This window comes from Periophthalmus magnuspinnatus, chromosome 4, assembly GCF_009829125.3.
Source record: "Periophthalmus magnuspinnatus isolate fPerMag1 chromosome 4, fPerMag1.2.pri, whole genome shotgun sequence".
In the NCBI taxonomy this organism is placed as follows: Eukaryota; Metazoa; Chordata; class Actinopteri; order Gobiiformes; family Gobiidae; genus Periophthalmus; species Periophthalmus magnuspinnatus.
The window spans coordinates 12,859,244-12,873,763 of record NC_047129.1 but is presented as its reverse complement, the minus strand read 5'-3'; the positions used below and the strand labels follow the sequence as shown (position 1 = coordinate 12,873,763).

The 14,520-nt window shown below is 37.3% G+C and overlaps 2 protein-coding genes across 2 annotated transcripts; both read right to left on the bottom strand.

Annotated features, from left to right (window-relative positions):
- lpar3 (lysophosphatidic acid receptor 3) lies at positions 1-4,670 on the bottom strand. Its single transcript, XM_033965852.2, has 3 exons — positions 4,425-4,670; positions 3,071-3,812; positions 1-1,721 (listed from the first exon to the last, which is right to left on the bottom strand). The coding sequence occupies exons 2-3, from the start codon at positions 3,804-3,806 to the stop codon at positions 1,390-1,392; spliced, it is 1,068 nt and encodes a 355-aa protein (XP_033821743.1). The 5' UTR covers positions 3,807-3,812; positions 4,425-4,670; the 3' UTR covers positions 1-1,389.
- A 406-nt stretch (positions 4,671-5,076) lies between these two features.
- Positions 5,077-14,440, bottom strand: mcoln2 (mucolipin TRP cation channel 2). The gene is made up of 14 exons (XM_033965829.2): positions 14,303-14,440; positions 13,652-13,805; positions 13,400-13,573; positions 12,861-13,017; positions 12,352-12,430; positions 12,182-12,278; positions 12,004-12,103; positions 11,308-11,420; positions 10,583-10,732; positions 9,959-10,060; positions 9,761-9,883; positions 8,494-8,700; positions 8,277-8,416; positions 5,077-5,362 (listed from the first exon to the last, which is right to left on the bottom strand). The coding sequence occupies exons 1-14, from the start codon at positions 14,344-14,346 to the stop codon at positions 5,326-5,328; spliced, it is 1,677 nt and encodes a 558-aa protein (XP_033821720.1). The 5' UTR covers positions 14,347-14,440; the 3' UTR covers positions 5,077-5,325.
- Positions 14,441-14,520: the final 80 nt, after the last annotated feature.

Here is a 14,520-nt window from a genome sequence, read left to right as displayed (position 1 = left end):
TAATCCAGAGGCTCTTCAGCCAATCCTTTATTAGTAGAAGAAATGCATATTGAAAGACATTTTTAATTTGTTTCACTAAAACAAAATAAAACAGAAAATTGTAATCCATCAATATGAGGGAAAAAATCGTGATTGCCTAGACCTAGGCTTTCTTTTTTTTAAATAAAATCACTACATTTGGTGTGAGTTATTTGTGTATTTAGTGAACTACAGAGGCTTATCAAAGACAGAGTAAAAACCACAAGCTACAAGTTTCAGTCAGTGTCATTTAAAAACAATGAAGTCATCACATCCAGACAGCAGGAATGGTAGCAGTGGCATGAACACTTTATAGCAGGTTAATGTTTAGGCAGGGTCTCGTCACACAGCCTCTGGGCCAGATAGTGAGAACAGGTACAAGTACACACAGCGCATTATGAACCCTTCAATCCAGTGTGTCGCAACGTTTATAGCTCAGGTGTGCTGCTCTTGCATCACACCAGCCACTACAGCTCGACTGAAAGACTGATTGTGTTACAGGTAGAACAAGTTTGGTCTACATGCACGGCCGATTGCTGCAAGGGGAATGAGTACCAATGGGTGACAAGAACTAGAAAATCTCAGCGGGAGGTGTGTCTTTCTTTGGTGGTATCTATGCCACTAAACACGGGCACATACAAGACTCAAGTAGAGGTGGGCAACATATCAAACAATTAATAATATTGTGATTGTTTGGAAGATATGCAAAATGTGTTTATAATAAAAGAGTTTCAAAATGCTGCAAAAATAGCTGATAAAAAAAAATTAAAAATTGAATCAACTTTGTAAACTTTTGAATAATGTTAGAAAGTAATTTTTATGCATTTGTGTGGGTCATTAACAGTGAAACTATTATATCTGATACTTAAATCTTAACCTATACATTTAAATATAAGGTTTAGCATATTACTGTTTAACTGTCACCAGCATTATCTGGATTCATAAATATATATAAAAATATGAGATATGAATTTGTGTCAATATGACCCACCTCTATTCTCAAGCCTTAAACAACATTACAATTGAAACATTATGCAAACAAAACAGTAGACCATAAATAAGTAATTATATTTTCATATATAAAAATGAAATATTTGTGGAAGAAGGTCCATGTACATTGTTCAAACAGACATTTTACATACAGTATAAAAGACAGTTCCATGGGTTCACAAGGATGTTGTTCAAAATGCTTAGTGCACCAGTGTTTCAACGACTATCCAAAATAGCTTCCACGTTTGTGTCAGAGCAGATGGTCCTTTAATATATGTTGTAATCAGACGTTAAGACAACATCCTGGTCCTTGAAGATCCAAAGTTAGCTTCAATGTTTAACTTTGAATAAACACACAAAAATGAATTCATAGCTTATTCTTCACGCCTTCAGTATCTCCTGTTCGTCATGTTTCATCTCTTCTGAGGGGGGCTGACTGCTCGTGCCTGTGTCCTGTCCGGAGCTGTACGGTCGCATGTTGGCTTTTGTGGAGCGCTGCCTCCTGGTACCGTTCCCGATACAGCGCATGAGGTTCTTGAACGTGGCCCACATCTCCTCATCTTTGTAGGAGTAGATACAGGGGTTCATAACAGAGTTGAGCACAGCCAGCAGCAGCAGCCAGCGCTTCAGTTTGACCACATTACAGCTGGTGCAGTGCAGACCATCCAGCAGTAAGACAACCAACCCAGGGGTCCAGCAGAACACAAATGCGCCTGTGGGGAAACAAGAGAATAGGTTTCCTTAACTGGTCTGTTTGTTTTACTGTCATGAAGATTAATGCCTGGGATTTTGCAAATGAGTCAGGATTACCTAAAATCTATGAATTTTGTAATGCTGTAGATTAAACAATAATAGACACTCACTGCAGGTTAGCACAGGAAACAGAAATGTATTTTGCTCAATATTCAATTGCGTGTTTAGTAAATAATGGGAGGTCACGGGCACTAAAGCATACAATTGAGACATGTTTGGGCATAAAAGAGATCTCCTTAAGCCACTCAGAAAGCTGTGAAAGAAAAGCCACATGCACCAACTTGTCTGTAGCACCAGCATCTTTCTGCTACAATGTGACTGCTGACAAAACAAGAGCCATTATATACGGCTTCAAACATGGAGGATTAGTCTCTCTTTTTCTTCATTCAGCATGTGGGCACACTTTAGAGTGCACATCTGTCCGAGTGTAGACATTTTTACTTGCAGTAAAGCACAAAGTATCGTGTTTTATAAATTGATTTCTGTCACTCTTTTTGTAACACATTTTCTTATCTTATCCATGTCACTCTAAGCTGCTATAACAAAGCGTGATTCAAATGGCTGGTTTCCTCAAACAGGTTTGTCCAGTTTACCCGCAGATTGCACTGCACTTGGGCCCGGAAGACAATTTGTGTGGACTTGAATATAGAGTAGCTTCTTCTTTATAGTGTGTGTGCAGCCATGCAAATGCAAACCCAAGCAAGGACACCACAAAGCATCTGAAAGCAGTTGACATGGTCCTTAAGTGCAGGTTGAGCCTTATTTTTTGGGACGGGTGGGACTGCAGGAGGGGAGTGTGGTGGAGGCCGAGCCGCACAGGCTGAGGAGACAAAATTACACCAACAACAGTCTGAACGCATCCAGTGCAAGCCGCTCAGCTCAGGGAGACAGAAAATAGTGATGTTGTTTGCGTGTTTTAAGTAATTTAAATATGTTATGATTTAAACACATATTTGTACATTCAGGACCTGATTTGGCACAAGTAAAACCTAACATGATAGCCCTGTTGTTCTTTTCTCCATTATTTCATATGAAAAGACTGGAACAGCCTACTCCCAGAAACATGTATCCCATTACAAACTCTAAACAAACACAATTCAATAGAGGGATCTCTCGTGAGAGGTCCCATGTATTGTACCCTTACAATCCTTTGAATCCTCCAGGCTGTGTACATGTCTAGACTGAGTGATACAGATTTAGTAGCAGGGTTACCAGCTTATTTCTCATCTGTGATACATTTGAATATGACAAAATATTGTGACTCATAGTATAATTATGAGACACACTAATTAGATGACAAGCCACCTACCGAGAACCACCATGACTGTCTTGATGAGTTTGATGGGCGTTCTTTTTCGATTTATGGATCCGCTGGTGTGTGGGGACAGCATGGATGTCTTCCTCTTAACATAGATGTAAATTCTCAGGTAGATAGCCACCATTATAAGGAACAGTAACAAGTTTGATGCTGACCAAAAGATGAGGTAGCTCCTGCTGAAAATGGGCGCCAGTTGGGAGCAGTCACTGAGGTTACAGATGCAGTTCCAGCCTAGACTTGGCACAGCTCCCATGAAAATTGAAATAGCCCATACAAGCACAATGAGTAAGGTGACCCTCCTCTTGGTAAGGTTACTATGGACTTTCCAGTTCAAGACGGATATGTAGCGCTCCAATGCTATTACTAATAAGTTAGCCAGAGATGCGGAGAGGCTGATGTCCAAAAGACCTTGTCGAATGAAGTAGCCCTTAACTGTAAGCTTTCGAGATATTTCACCCGTGTTAAACATCAGGTACACATATGCAATTCCTGCCAGGAAGTCCGATGCTGCGAGGTTGGCCAGCAGATAGTAGAAGGGATAGTGAAACCTTTTGTTGGTGATGACAGCTGCGATAACCATGGCGTTTGACCCCAGGATGAAACAACAAAATAAAGAGCCCACCACTTGAACCAAGATGAGCTGAGTTTTGTCCCATTTATCGTCCGCACCAACATTGTGGTAGAAAAAGCCCATAGACTCATTGTAATGGCAGCTTTGATTGTCCATTTTAGTCTGGGAATGAGAGACAGAGAGTTAGGCACAGTTCTACATGTAAGCTGCCAAAGTTAAATAAGATAAGAAGTCTGATTATAAAGGCAGAGGGCAACTGCTTTTGACGTTTTAATGACTTTCAACAAAACAAAGTGCTACTGCCAAAGCTTTTAACATGAATGACCAGCTCCTAAGTTTCTGATAGTAACCAGAGTAACTGACAGGGGTCCAAACAGAAACGTGAGGTCAGAAATATACAAGCTACTCATGTATTGTTACAAAAGTTTGTAATTTAAATGTATGTCTTCATAAAAATAATAATAATAATAATAATAAGTAAATGAAAATAATAATAAATAAATAAAGCATGAAAAGAAATATTCTATAAAACAATAACCCAAAACAGTGAGACAAAACTTCAAAAGCAAAGATTTATAAACCAAAAACAAACCAAGACATAAAAAACTAATAACAAACAAAAATCTGCCTAAAATGAAGTACTAGTTTGACAAAAAAACAAAAAACATTGCCAAATCAAGTCGAGTGTGTAAAAAAATAATATTGACTAATTGTAACAAGGAAACACAGTCTCCCGTAGCAGTAAAAGGACTTGGTGATCTCAGGTGCGCTTACCTTTATCCAAGACGTTTCCGAGGATTGTCAAAAAACACGCATCACCAAGTACTTCCGTTTAGACAAAAGCAGCATTTTTCTACGTCAAGCAGCGGTGAACTGAAATGTGACTGAAAAGAGACAGACGGAGAGGTGTGATAGAGACAAAAAGCAAAAGACTGTGGACAAGTCCACTTTCCTCTGAGGCATGTGGCGCGTGGTGACGTACAGGGCGTGTGCGCTGTCCAATCACGTTCCTCCACTGACAACTAAGGTACTGGGAATGGAGATAATAAAACTTACAAAAGGCAAGCTCCCATTTGGAGTTTGTTTTGCAACAATGTAGAGTTTAAATAAGTTTAACTAAGATTTAAAACGCTTTTCATCTGTTTCATTATTTTTATGTTTAATAATACTTAATAATTACAGGATTATAACCATTTGCTTGAGGGACAATTTTTCTAAACTAGGGCAACATAGAATTGCCACATGTGTTCTATGGCAGCAATAAACTCATAATTATTTGAAGTTCCAATGCATGTGTGCTTATAACAGACGTGCACACACAAATTTCCACTAAAACTTCCAAATGTAACATTTCACAAAGTCAGAATCTGACAGATTAAAGTACACATAACTGAACACAAATTTACATGGCCAGGAAACAAAATATATACACACATATATATTTATTTTTAATTTAATTTTAATGCCTTTTCAATTTTCAAACTTCTTTGAGAAGACAATATGTAGAAAGACAACGCATTCATGTAAAGATAATAAACAGTATCCACAAACAATAAATTACATATTGCACAAAAAACAAAGGATTTCTCCAAATACTGAAACATTGGTCTTTTGAGAATTCATGGAGCCATTTACCCCAGAATCCTCCTCTGCCTCTTCAGGAAGTGCACAGCTGTCAACTCATCAGGATAACGCTGTCATTTTCAGGAACTCTGTAAAGCAAACAAAACACTTCATGAAGAAAATGTTCATTTTCATAGGAACAAGAAATCAAAAAGTCAGTCTCTAATAAAGGTCTTACAAGATGAGTATGTGCCTAATGCAATTATAATTGTCTCCAATATATGTTGCCCACTGTTTTAATGGTTTTAATTATGTTTTTCCTTTCAGGAAAGTTTTACCAGAAGAGATCATGTTTCCATGTTCAAGACTCAGATAAGAGCAGGAAGTGTGTAATGAATTTTCAAGATGTAATTTCATCCGTTAATTTTGAGAGCACGTTGCATAAATTACATTTACTGAGATCAAGGCCATAAATAATGGCAATTACAGTCAATTGTAACCATATTGAGTAGCACTAATAAGCAAAGGTCACCTCATTTTAAAGGTCACTGGCAGTTTTCCTCATTTTCGCAGAGAAATTATATTTAGTTACAAGTCTGACATTACATGCATCCCTTTTAGTCCGTATTACTGTATGTCAGAGGTCTATTACTGGAACTACGGCGCCATCAGTACTTACATGTAAAACACGTGAAGCAAACAAACTGTTAAATGAAGATAATCATGCATCCTTTTGATACTCTCACTTCTGGAATAATGTAGGTGGGACATCAGAGACTAGTTCAAACTGTCCTTGTGAGGTAAACATGGGTGAAGTGTTTTTCCTGGTGTGAATGTGATGTGAGCGTTGGTGGTGATCAGAGGGGCCAGTGACACAGATTGGCAGCCCTGGCTCCTTATATCTCAGGGCAGCTGTAGCTACAATAGTAGTTTACCACCACTAGATGGAATGAATAAATAATGGAATGTTAAGTGCTGTGGGTGTCTTGAAAGGTGATATATAAATCTAATGCATTATTATGATTATGATTATTATTATTATTAGTGTGAAACACAAAACATTAGTCTCACTATAGCACAGATAATCTATAATAAATCTATAAATCTATAAATTGAAAGCTCAAATCTTAAGCTTGACTAAAACAGCGAGTAAAATAATTGGCATGGCCCCCTGTCCTCTTCAGGAGATCTTTCAAGAGACACTAGTGAAACTGTGGAGTAAAGTATGTAATGACCCGTCTCATATCCTCCATAACCAGTTTGAGTTAATGCCCTCAGGAAGAAGGTACAGGGTCCCAAGCAGCAGACTAAACAGGTTTAAGCACTCATTTATTCCCCTTTCAATTTCCTTGCTGAACTTGAAGAATTAATGATGGCCATACTACTGTATGGCCATCAGGGACTGTGCAATACTATATGCACATAGACTTGGGAATATGCAATACTGCTCATAGGTAGGCTCCAGGGAAAGTGCAATATCTTTGGGCACTTACAGTGAGCAGGGAATGTGTAATATTTTTATTTATTTATTTGGCAGACAGTTATAGGCTTCAGGGAGTGTGCAATGTCCTTTAGCACCTTAGGCAGAAAGGCCCCAGGCAATGTGCAATACTCACCTTTACACTTTTAGGCCCCAGGGAATGTGCAAAATATGCTAATTATGAGAATGGTGGAATTTTATCAAATGTTGAATGGTTGTTTTTCTTATGAACTGCATTAATTGATGTGTCCACTGTGTGTGTACTGTATGTTTTATGTCTCTATATGTGGCATGAGTTCCCTTGTCCCAAAACAAATTTCTCCCAAGGGAGACAATAAAGGCTAATCTAATCTAATCTAAACTAATGAAGTTATCTGGGAATAAAAAAAAGTATATAAATGTATGTGAAATCAAAAGAAGAACTTTACATTTCTTTGGAATAGAAACAGAACTGAAATTCCACCTTGATTTAAGTTGCCTCACAACTACATGAATATTTAGAGAAACAGGAGAAATCTTTAACACACAATAATAAACAACTGCATCATGTCAAGTTGTGATGCCAATAGTGGCAAATGTACATAATATATATAAAATACTTGCATCTACCACCACAGCAAAGGTGAACTTTTTATAAGGAAGGCAACAAAACAAGAAAAATGTTGGCTGAGGGACAGGGGCTCCTCCAGCACACAACCTCAGTTTCTCTGTAATCAGCCCATCACTGGGTGTGTCCACATAGTTGCCACCGCTAATTTCATTGCTCTCAGACCACGCAAGACCAGGCCAAACCACAGCATGGGGGAGACTCTGCTCCAGTCTGCTGCCTGCTGATCACAGCCTTACAGTGAAGAGAGAAGCCCTACTGTACAGGAAGTAGACAATAGAGCTGATGTGGCAAGAAACGCAAACCTGACATTTTAGGGAAAAAAAAGATTTGACAACAGTTAAAGAAAAACATCTTAAAGAAGACATAATGTAGAAATCACCTTAGATAAGCTTTTAATCATGTCATGGTGTTTCCTCATTGTTGGCTTACTCATTGTATTACAATTGATTCATGCATGTTTGAGCAATCATGCATTGCTCTGAATATGAGTGCTCAGGAGATTTCTATTTTCACCTGGTCCCCATCTAAACCCACTGCTCTGTATGTACTTTGGAAAAGATAATAATAAAATCAAGACTACAGGTCTTGGACATGGGGTTCAAATATAAAATTTTTCAACAACAAAAACATGTCAATGAAAATTTGTTGCTGGCTACTGCTTAATAACAGAAATTGGTCCAAAACTGCAGAACCGAAAGGACCCGTTTCTTCATACTGGGATTTCATTAACACCGGTATGAAGAAAACGGGGCCTTTCGGTTCTGCAGTTTTGGACCAATTTCTGTTTTTATGCGGATTTAGACCCATATTGCGGGTTACAATTAACAAAATGCAAAATTATTATCTATGCATGTTATAGTTTAACATTAAACACCAAAAATAAGGAGAATATGTATGTAAGATTAACTTTAGTAAGTCAATGCAAGATTCAATGCTACACACATATTAAATCTATTGATATTAATGACAGTACCTTTCACAGCAGCACAGGACAGAACACTGCGGTCGGATATCTGTTAATTGATGGTCATTCTCTTCTGGGACAGTAAACTCTTTCTGTTCACTCAGAAACTTCTGCAGGTCAGTCAGAGGGAAGCCATCTTTTTGATATTTCTGCAAAAACATCCCATATGCATTTCTAAACTTTTATTTATCCCTCACCAGTACCAGGCAGTTTACAGAAGTCATACCTTGATAGTTTCATAGGCATCCGTGATGATGGCAATAAAGAGTGACAGCACCATGTAGATGAACAGGGAGATGAAGGAGTAGAGGTAGGCCCTGCTGAAGACCCACACCAAAGTGTTTGTATCCTTGAGCTGAGAAAACGTGGTGAACATATCGTCCCCATTCACCAGGGAAAAGAGGCACTCTGCTACAAGACTCAGCCCCTCAAACTACAACAAAGAATACATACAATAAGAAGTGAATCTGTTATGTGAAGATGGACAAGTTGGGATGAAGTAATTATTGGGTTAATCGATAAGCGTGATGATTTAGGCCACAATAGAATCGTAAGAACTCAAAATTGTGACAAGCTGGTCAAATACTAGGGGAATAGTGACCTGTTAGACAACCTGAATGGAAGAAAATGTAGGATTTTACTTTTGTTTGGTTATAGCATTAATATTTGAGAATAATTATACAACTGTATGGTTATAATATAGACAAGTCAGATGAGAAAGAAATGAAACAGAAAAATTATGACACAGATGGTTTGAGGGCAGAGCCTGACACAAACATTACAGAGTTTGTTTGATGGTATCTAAAAACAACATCCCCTTCAACACATGGATCTAGGACACAGCACTTGAAGACGTGTGGGATGGCAGGTCCCACTACATCCTTTGTTTATTTCAGCGCTAAATACACAGTGCATCCAGGCAGGACTCAAAGGGGAGTCCCTACGCTATTGCTGTGTAAATACTACATGCAAGTTTGTAAGTTGACATTAATCCCAGTGACTAATATAAGAAGCAGCTGTTATGTCAAAGTTTGCCTGAGGGCCTCGTAATTTAGACAAGAAGAAGATAGACTTTGCAATTGTTTAATGTGGTTGTATTGTACCCTGCCCGTAAACTGTAGTTATCAACAACTACATAATGCAAATAAATATTTTCTCATTAGTCACTGCAGTAGTAATAATGCATGTAATAAATGTATAGGCTTAATCATAATGCTGAAATAAACTTATAGGCATGAATGTCATTTAGTCCAGTACACCATAGATTATATATTATGTTCAACCCCATTAACAGCTGAGGTTGGATCTTTCCAAATTTACCACTTGCTGCCCTCTAGTGGCAATTCAGAAGTCCAGCCTTGTGTGATACATTAAATATCAGAGAGAGATTATTTCTGAAATGCTGAAAGAGATTTAGTCTACAAGTATACTACCCAAGAAGTATTTTTTCCATGTGAAGTTCAGTTGACATTATCAAAGTGCATACATCCTACCTTTTCATGGTACGGCCCAAGTACGATCCAACCACAGAAGGTGTAGCCCAGGTAGATCATGCCTGCACAGCAGCAGAAGCGCAGGACCTTGGGGAAGGCTGCTTTCATTGTTAAAATAAGCACCTATAGAAAAGTATACAAAGCAATAAAAGATGTGGTTTCAATTGCCAATAGATCTTCTAATAAGTGCAAACTCACATTGTATTTCTGGAAGTAGCCCAAGTATCTGATGACACCAACCCACACTAGTAATGTGGATGTGCCCAGAAAAATGCTGCACACATCATAACTGGTCAGACTCTGGACAAAACAAACAGGTTTGATGAAAGGTTAATAATTTCCAAAGGTTTGATGAAAAGGTTAATAATCTCAAAAGATCATAAAGTGCAACTATTAGTATTATGTAAAAATAAATAAAGACATAAATAGCTGATTTACTGGTGTTTTGAGATATATATATATATATATATATATATATATATATATATATATAAGCTATTTGGAAAAAGTACTATGCAACAGGCAAATTATTAAATAGTGCCACTGTCAAGTTTTATTGTGGTTCAAAGTACGACATACACTGACAATTAGACATAAGTTATGAAGTTCTGAAGCTGGCGGTCATATATTGTGTGCACACTCAATACTAAAACACTTTTAAAATAAACAGTCCAAAGTCCATAAACTCAAGTTAACCCTTAGTATTTTCTACATGTGAACATTCAATAACTTTAAGCACATGTGACATCTATTTACTGTTTTACATTTGTTATAGATTTTGTATTTGTAATAATTAAATACTTAATGTATAAAACAATTTACCTTTGCTTGAATTTCCATCTTCAAAATGGAACCAATTATGGTCAAGACGTCACTGATGATGACCATCAAATACCAGCCATTGAGAAACTCACTCTGGTCATCTTCACAAACTTTGCGATTGTAATTCTCATCTAAATATCTGGAAAACCTCTAAAAACAAATAAAGAAAACAGTGTGTTAGAATAGCCAAATGATATTACTAATAAAAGTAAACATTTGCAAGTTTATTGGATATAAAGTTAAATCAATTATTTAATGATACCACTGCAAGTATAGCATGTCGGGCTGAAGGATTTTGAAAAAGGCATCTAATTGCACTTTTTCTGACAAGCATCACAGTTACACACCCAGGATTAGAGAGAAGATTGAACTACGTCACCAATACAAGGTCCCAATAATTTCAGAAAATGATTGTGTGGTCTAGGTGGTTTTATACACCAAAATATGTCGTTTTTAGTTATTTGGAACTTATGTTACTTGAGTTGATACTTTGTGTTGTTCTTGTAACAAATTTGTGTTTTTGTGTGCTGTTAATGTGATACTTGGCTGCTATGCCGACATGTTGATTTTAAGGTTGTGTTGGTCAGTTATTGGTCTGTTCTGGCTCTAGTGAGTTGAGACTGCTGTGGTTTTGCTGTGGTTTTGCCCTTTTTTTGCTGTGAGTTATGGTCTACAGTAGCCCATATGTTCAGGAAATAAGCAACCAGAAGAAATTCAGTGCTGACCTGGAGCAGCCTGACAGCCAGTACAATGGATCGGGTGCAGAGGACGGCTGATGTGATGCACACCAATATGACAAAAGCATCAAATACCAGAAGATAGTGTGTGTTCTTTTGAGCTGAAACAGAAAAGTTATGTGAGAGGGTCCTTATCTCCTTCACTCACTCCCTACAGATACCAACATTTCAGCACCTCCCAACTGTGCCAACGTCCAAATATGTGTTTTTGTGATAACTGTATTTAGGATGACTATGAATTTATACAACCTTTAATAAAATACAGTATTTATCCACAACCAAAAGCTTCTTAATGTGATATTGTGCACTAAAATATTTAGATTTTGCCTGGTTAACTAGGGCTGCACAATTTTAGCAAAAAATAAATATTTGAGATTTTTCTGTCATGTATTTAAAAAGTAGAATTTTGTTTAGAGTGCACAATGTGAGCAAATCCAGGAGGATTTGAGAGAAGCTTGAAAGATGGACTGAAACTAATACAAGTCTCCTATGAATTTCAGAACATGTTGGTGGAGCCGAAATTACAGGTTTTTCTACATAGATAATGGAATGCCCTCGGCAATAACTAAGTAAGTGCAGCCCTCGTGATTTGGCAATTGCATTTACTCAAATCACCATTTCAATTTGATAACCAAATACTGTGCCGCCCTAAAGACAGGTTGAATCAAATGCATAACATCGTACCTATTCCTGATATTTTCCAGTCTCTGCAAGCGTAGCTCCTAGCGTCAAGGTCCAAGAAAACTTTGACCATTCCACTGTGACACTGGTTATCAAATGTGATCTAAGAAACACGAGATAATGCAGCAATTATGTTTATATTATAATTGGTCTGTGACATTGAAATATTTCCCTCACTTACTGTTACATAAAAAGAATAGCAGTCAGGTAGCTCCCTTGAGCGGACTGTCTGCAGGTTTATCCCCTTCAGTTGGAAAGTAATTTTTATGTCAATAAGCCTAAAGAGGAGATAGGTTAAAATAGATTACACATTATCCATTCAACTAAAGAGAGACACCAAAACACTTTCACCTGTAAAAATCAAACTCAAAAAAGGAGGAATTTTGTGTCTTCCACTGGTTTACAGTTCTTGGATCATGATGTAAGCAAACTGAAAAAAAAAAAAGATGTAATTAAATAAGTTGATATTGCAGGGATGTGGTGATGGCATTAGCCTATCACATATATAAATATGTATAATTATTTGTGTAATAAACACAATTAACACATTTAAAATGACATATGTAACCAATAAGGATGGAAATGGCTAATCTGATTGATTAATGATTAATGCTACTTAGACAGTGTATCTTGGTGTTCCTATGTATCGTATATCTGTATATTTGTTTTTGTTGACTTTTTATGAGAAGCACTTTGGGCAGCTAAAGTTGTTTTTAAATGTGCTGTATAAATACAGGTGAATTGAATTGTGTGCTCTAGTGGACAGATTGAGCCACACAATGCTTTAAAAAATATTAGCAAAAATATGTCTAGTTTGCCAATGCCTAAATAATGTTTTTTATTTAGGTGAAATGTGTAACCTTCTTCAAGTTGAGCGTCTATGTCAAATTCTTCATCGGATGGATTTATATTTCCTCTTCTGTAGCTCTCTTTACAAACTGTTATTGGAAGCAGCTTTCCATCAGCATCTTCTGCATAACTGATCGGACCCACTGACAACTGTCCAAGCTGACTGTACTGCAAATATGACACATGTGGAGTTAAATAAACAAGGAAATAACCAATATCACAAATTAATCAAAAGACACACGTTTTTAATAATAATCATTAAAAATGTTTTAAAATATTGCAAAAAAGCTTATTTAAAATTAAATAGAAGAAACATATAAAGAGCATAAACTAATTTTTTTTTTTTTTTTTTTTTATCTTAGGTGGGTCATTTTAAAGTCCTTTTGCATTTGTCACACACTTAAACCTCAAGAAATACATTTAAAGCCATGTTGTTCTGTTGGATAATTACAATATTTTTGGATTATCATTATCAAGATACTCCAAAAATACTGAATGGTTCATTTTGTTTCATATCCCCTCTTCATAAGAAAAACTAATGTAAATTCACCTGATCAAAGATGTAAAAGAGGCTGTCGTAGACTCCTTGTTGGCTGTACACAGCCACACTGTAGTCATCTGGGTCCACACCACTGTAACCCTTTAGAAATAAGTTTTTTAGGGTCATGGCATTCTCCTCTTTATATGCCACCACTAGCTGATTGTTGAGGCCAAACAGAACAAGCTAAAAGGGGAAGAAAAATAAACAATACATCTTTAGCTCTCTTCAGGCTGTGACAGATATTGTGATCAAAGTGCCTACCTGTGTGGTGATCATGATTATTTTTAATATTTGAACTCCCATTTTCCAGGGAAAGTGCCGTCTGGCCCTGTACTTCTCACAGGGGCTCATGAAATAAAACTTCAGGTCATCTCTAAGGTTTTCCTCTTTGATAATTTCTGCTGTTGTGGTTGAGCTGTGAAGTTAAATAAGTGAATGAAGAACATGGGGTCAAAATCATTTGACTAAAATGCAGAACTGAAACTGGACAAAATATTTAGTCAGCTCTTTTTGCTGTTGAAGCAATATTTGAGAGCTCAGAACAGTCTCCTCTTGGAACTATATGTTCAGGGCACAGAGACTGCATTCATCTTGCTACCTGGATATTAAGTCCAAGGTTAGACCGAGCAAATATGGACCACAGTATTTGTGTGTTTGATGACCAGTATCTCGCACACACAATGTACTCACTATTTTCAATGTAGCATCAACATGTGCCTCTTTGCCTGGACCATAGACTGTCTACAGCAGCCTGTGCTATTTCAACATGTTTTAAAGAGACAGATTTAATTAAATGACTGTATTAAGTAAACTATTTAGAAAGTTATAGTACAAACAGAGTAAATTTGAACTTTGTAAGAGCGCAGTAAATGAAATGTTTGATCACGTGTTGACTTGTCCTGTAAATCCTACCTGACAGAGTTGCTCCTGTCCAGATAACGAACTAACAGCTCCATTTCTGATCAGTCCACCGCAGGAACAAATGTCAGAAACTCATGAGCAGCGCTTCCCCAAAGCCACCTCCGGCAAAAAGTGGGCAGAAGAGCGGACTTCGGCCAATCACAAAACGATCAGGAAACAGTCCGTGCACGGTTCACAGGTCACTGCCTAAGTCTGCCACTAGGGGCATT

What these genes read in the sequence shown, in the direction of transcription:
- lpar3 (XM_033965852.2), bottom strand. Translation starts at nt 3,806, where the DNA reads ATGGACAATCAAAGCTGCCATTACAATGAGTCTATGGGCTTTTTCTAC. An exon ending in GACAGTCATGGTGGTTCTCG is followed by an intron (nt 1,722 to 3,070) that starts GTAGGTGGCTTG and finishes GTTTCCCCACAG; the next exon opens with GCGCATTTGTGTTCTGCTGG.
- mcoln2 (XM_033965829.2), bottom strand. Translation starts at nt 14,346, where the DNA reads ATGGAGCTGTTAGTTCGTTATCTGGACAGGAGCAACTCTGTCAG. An exon ending in TCTTTTACATCTTTGATCAG is followed by an intron (nt 13,018 to 13,399) that starts GTGAATTTACAT and finishes TCATATTTGCAG; the next exon opens with TACAGTCAGCTTGGACAGTT. An exon ending in AGATGGAAATTCAAGCAAAG is followed by an intron (nt 10,061 to 10,582) that starts GTAAATTGTTTT and finishes TGTTTTGTCCAG; the next exon opens with AGTCTGACCAGTTATGATGT.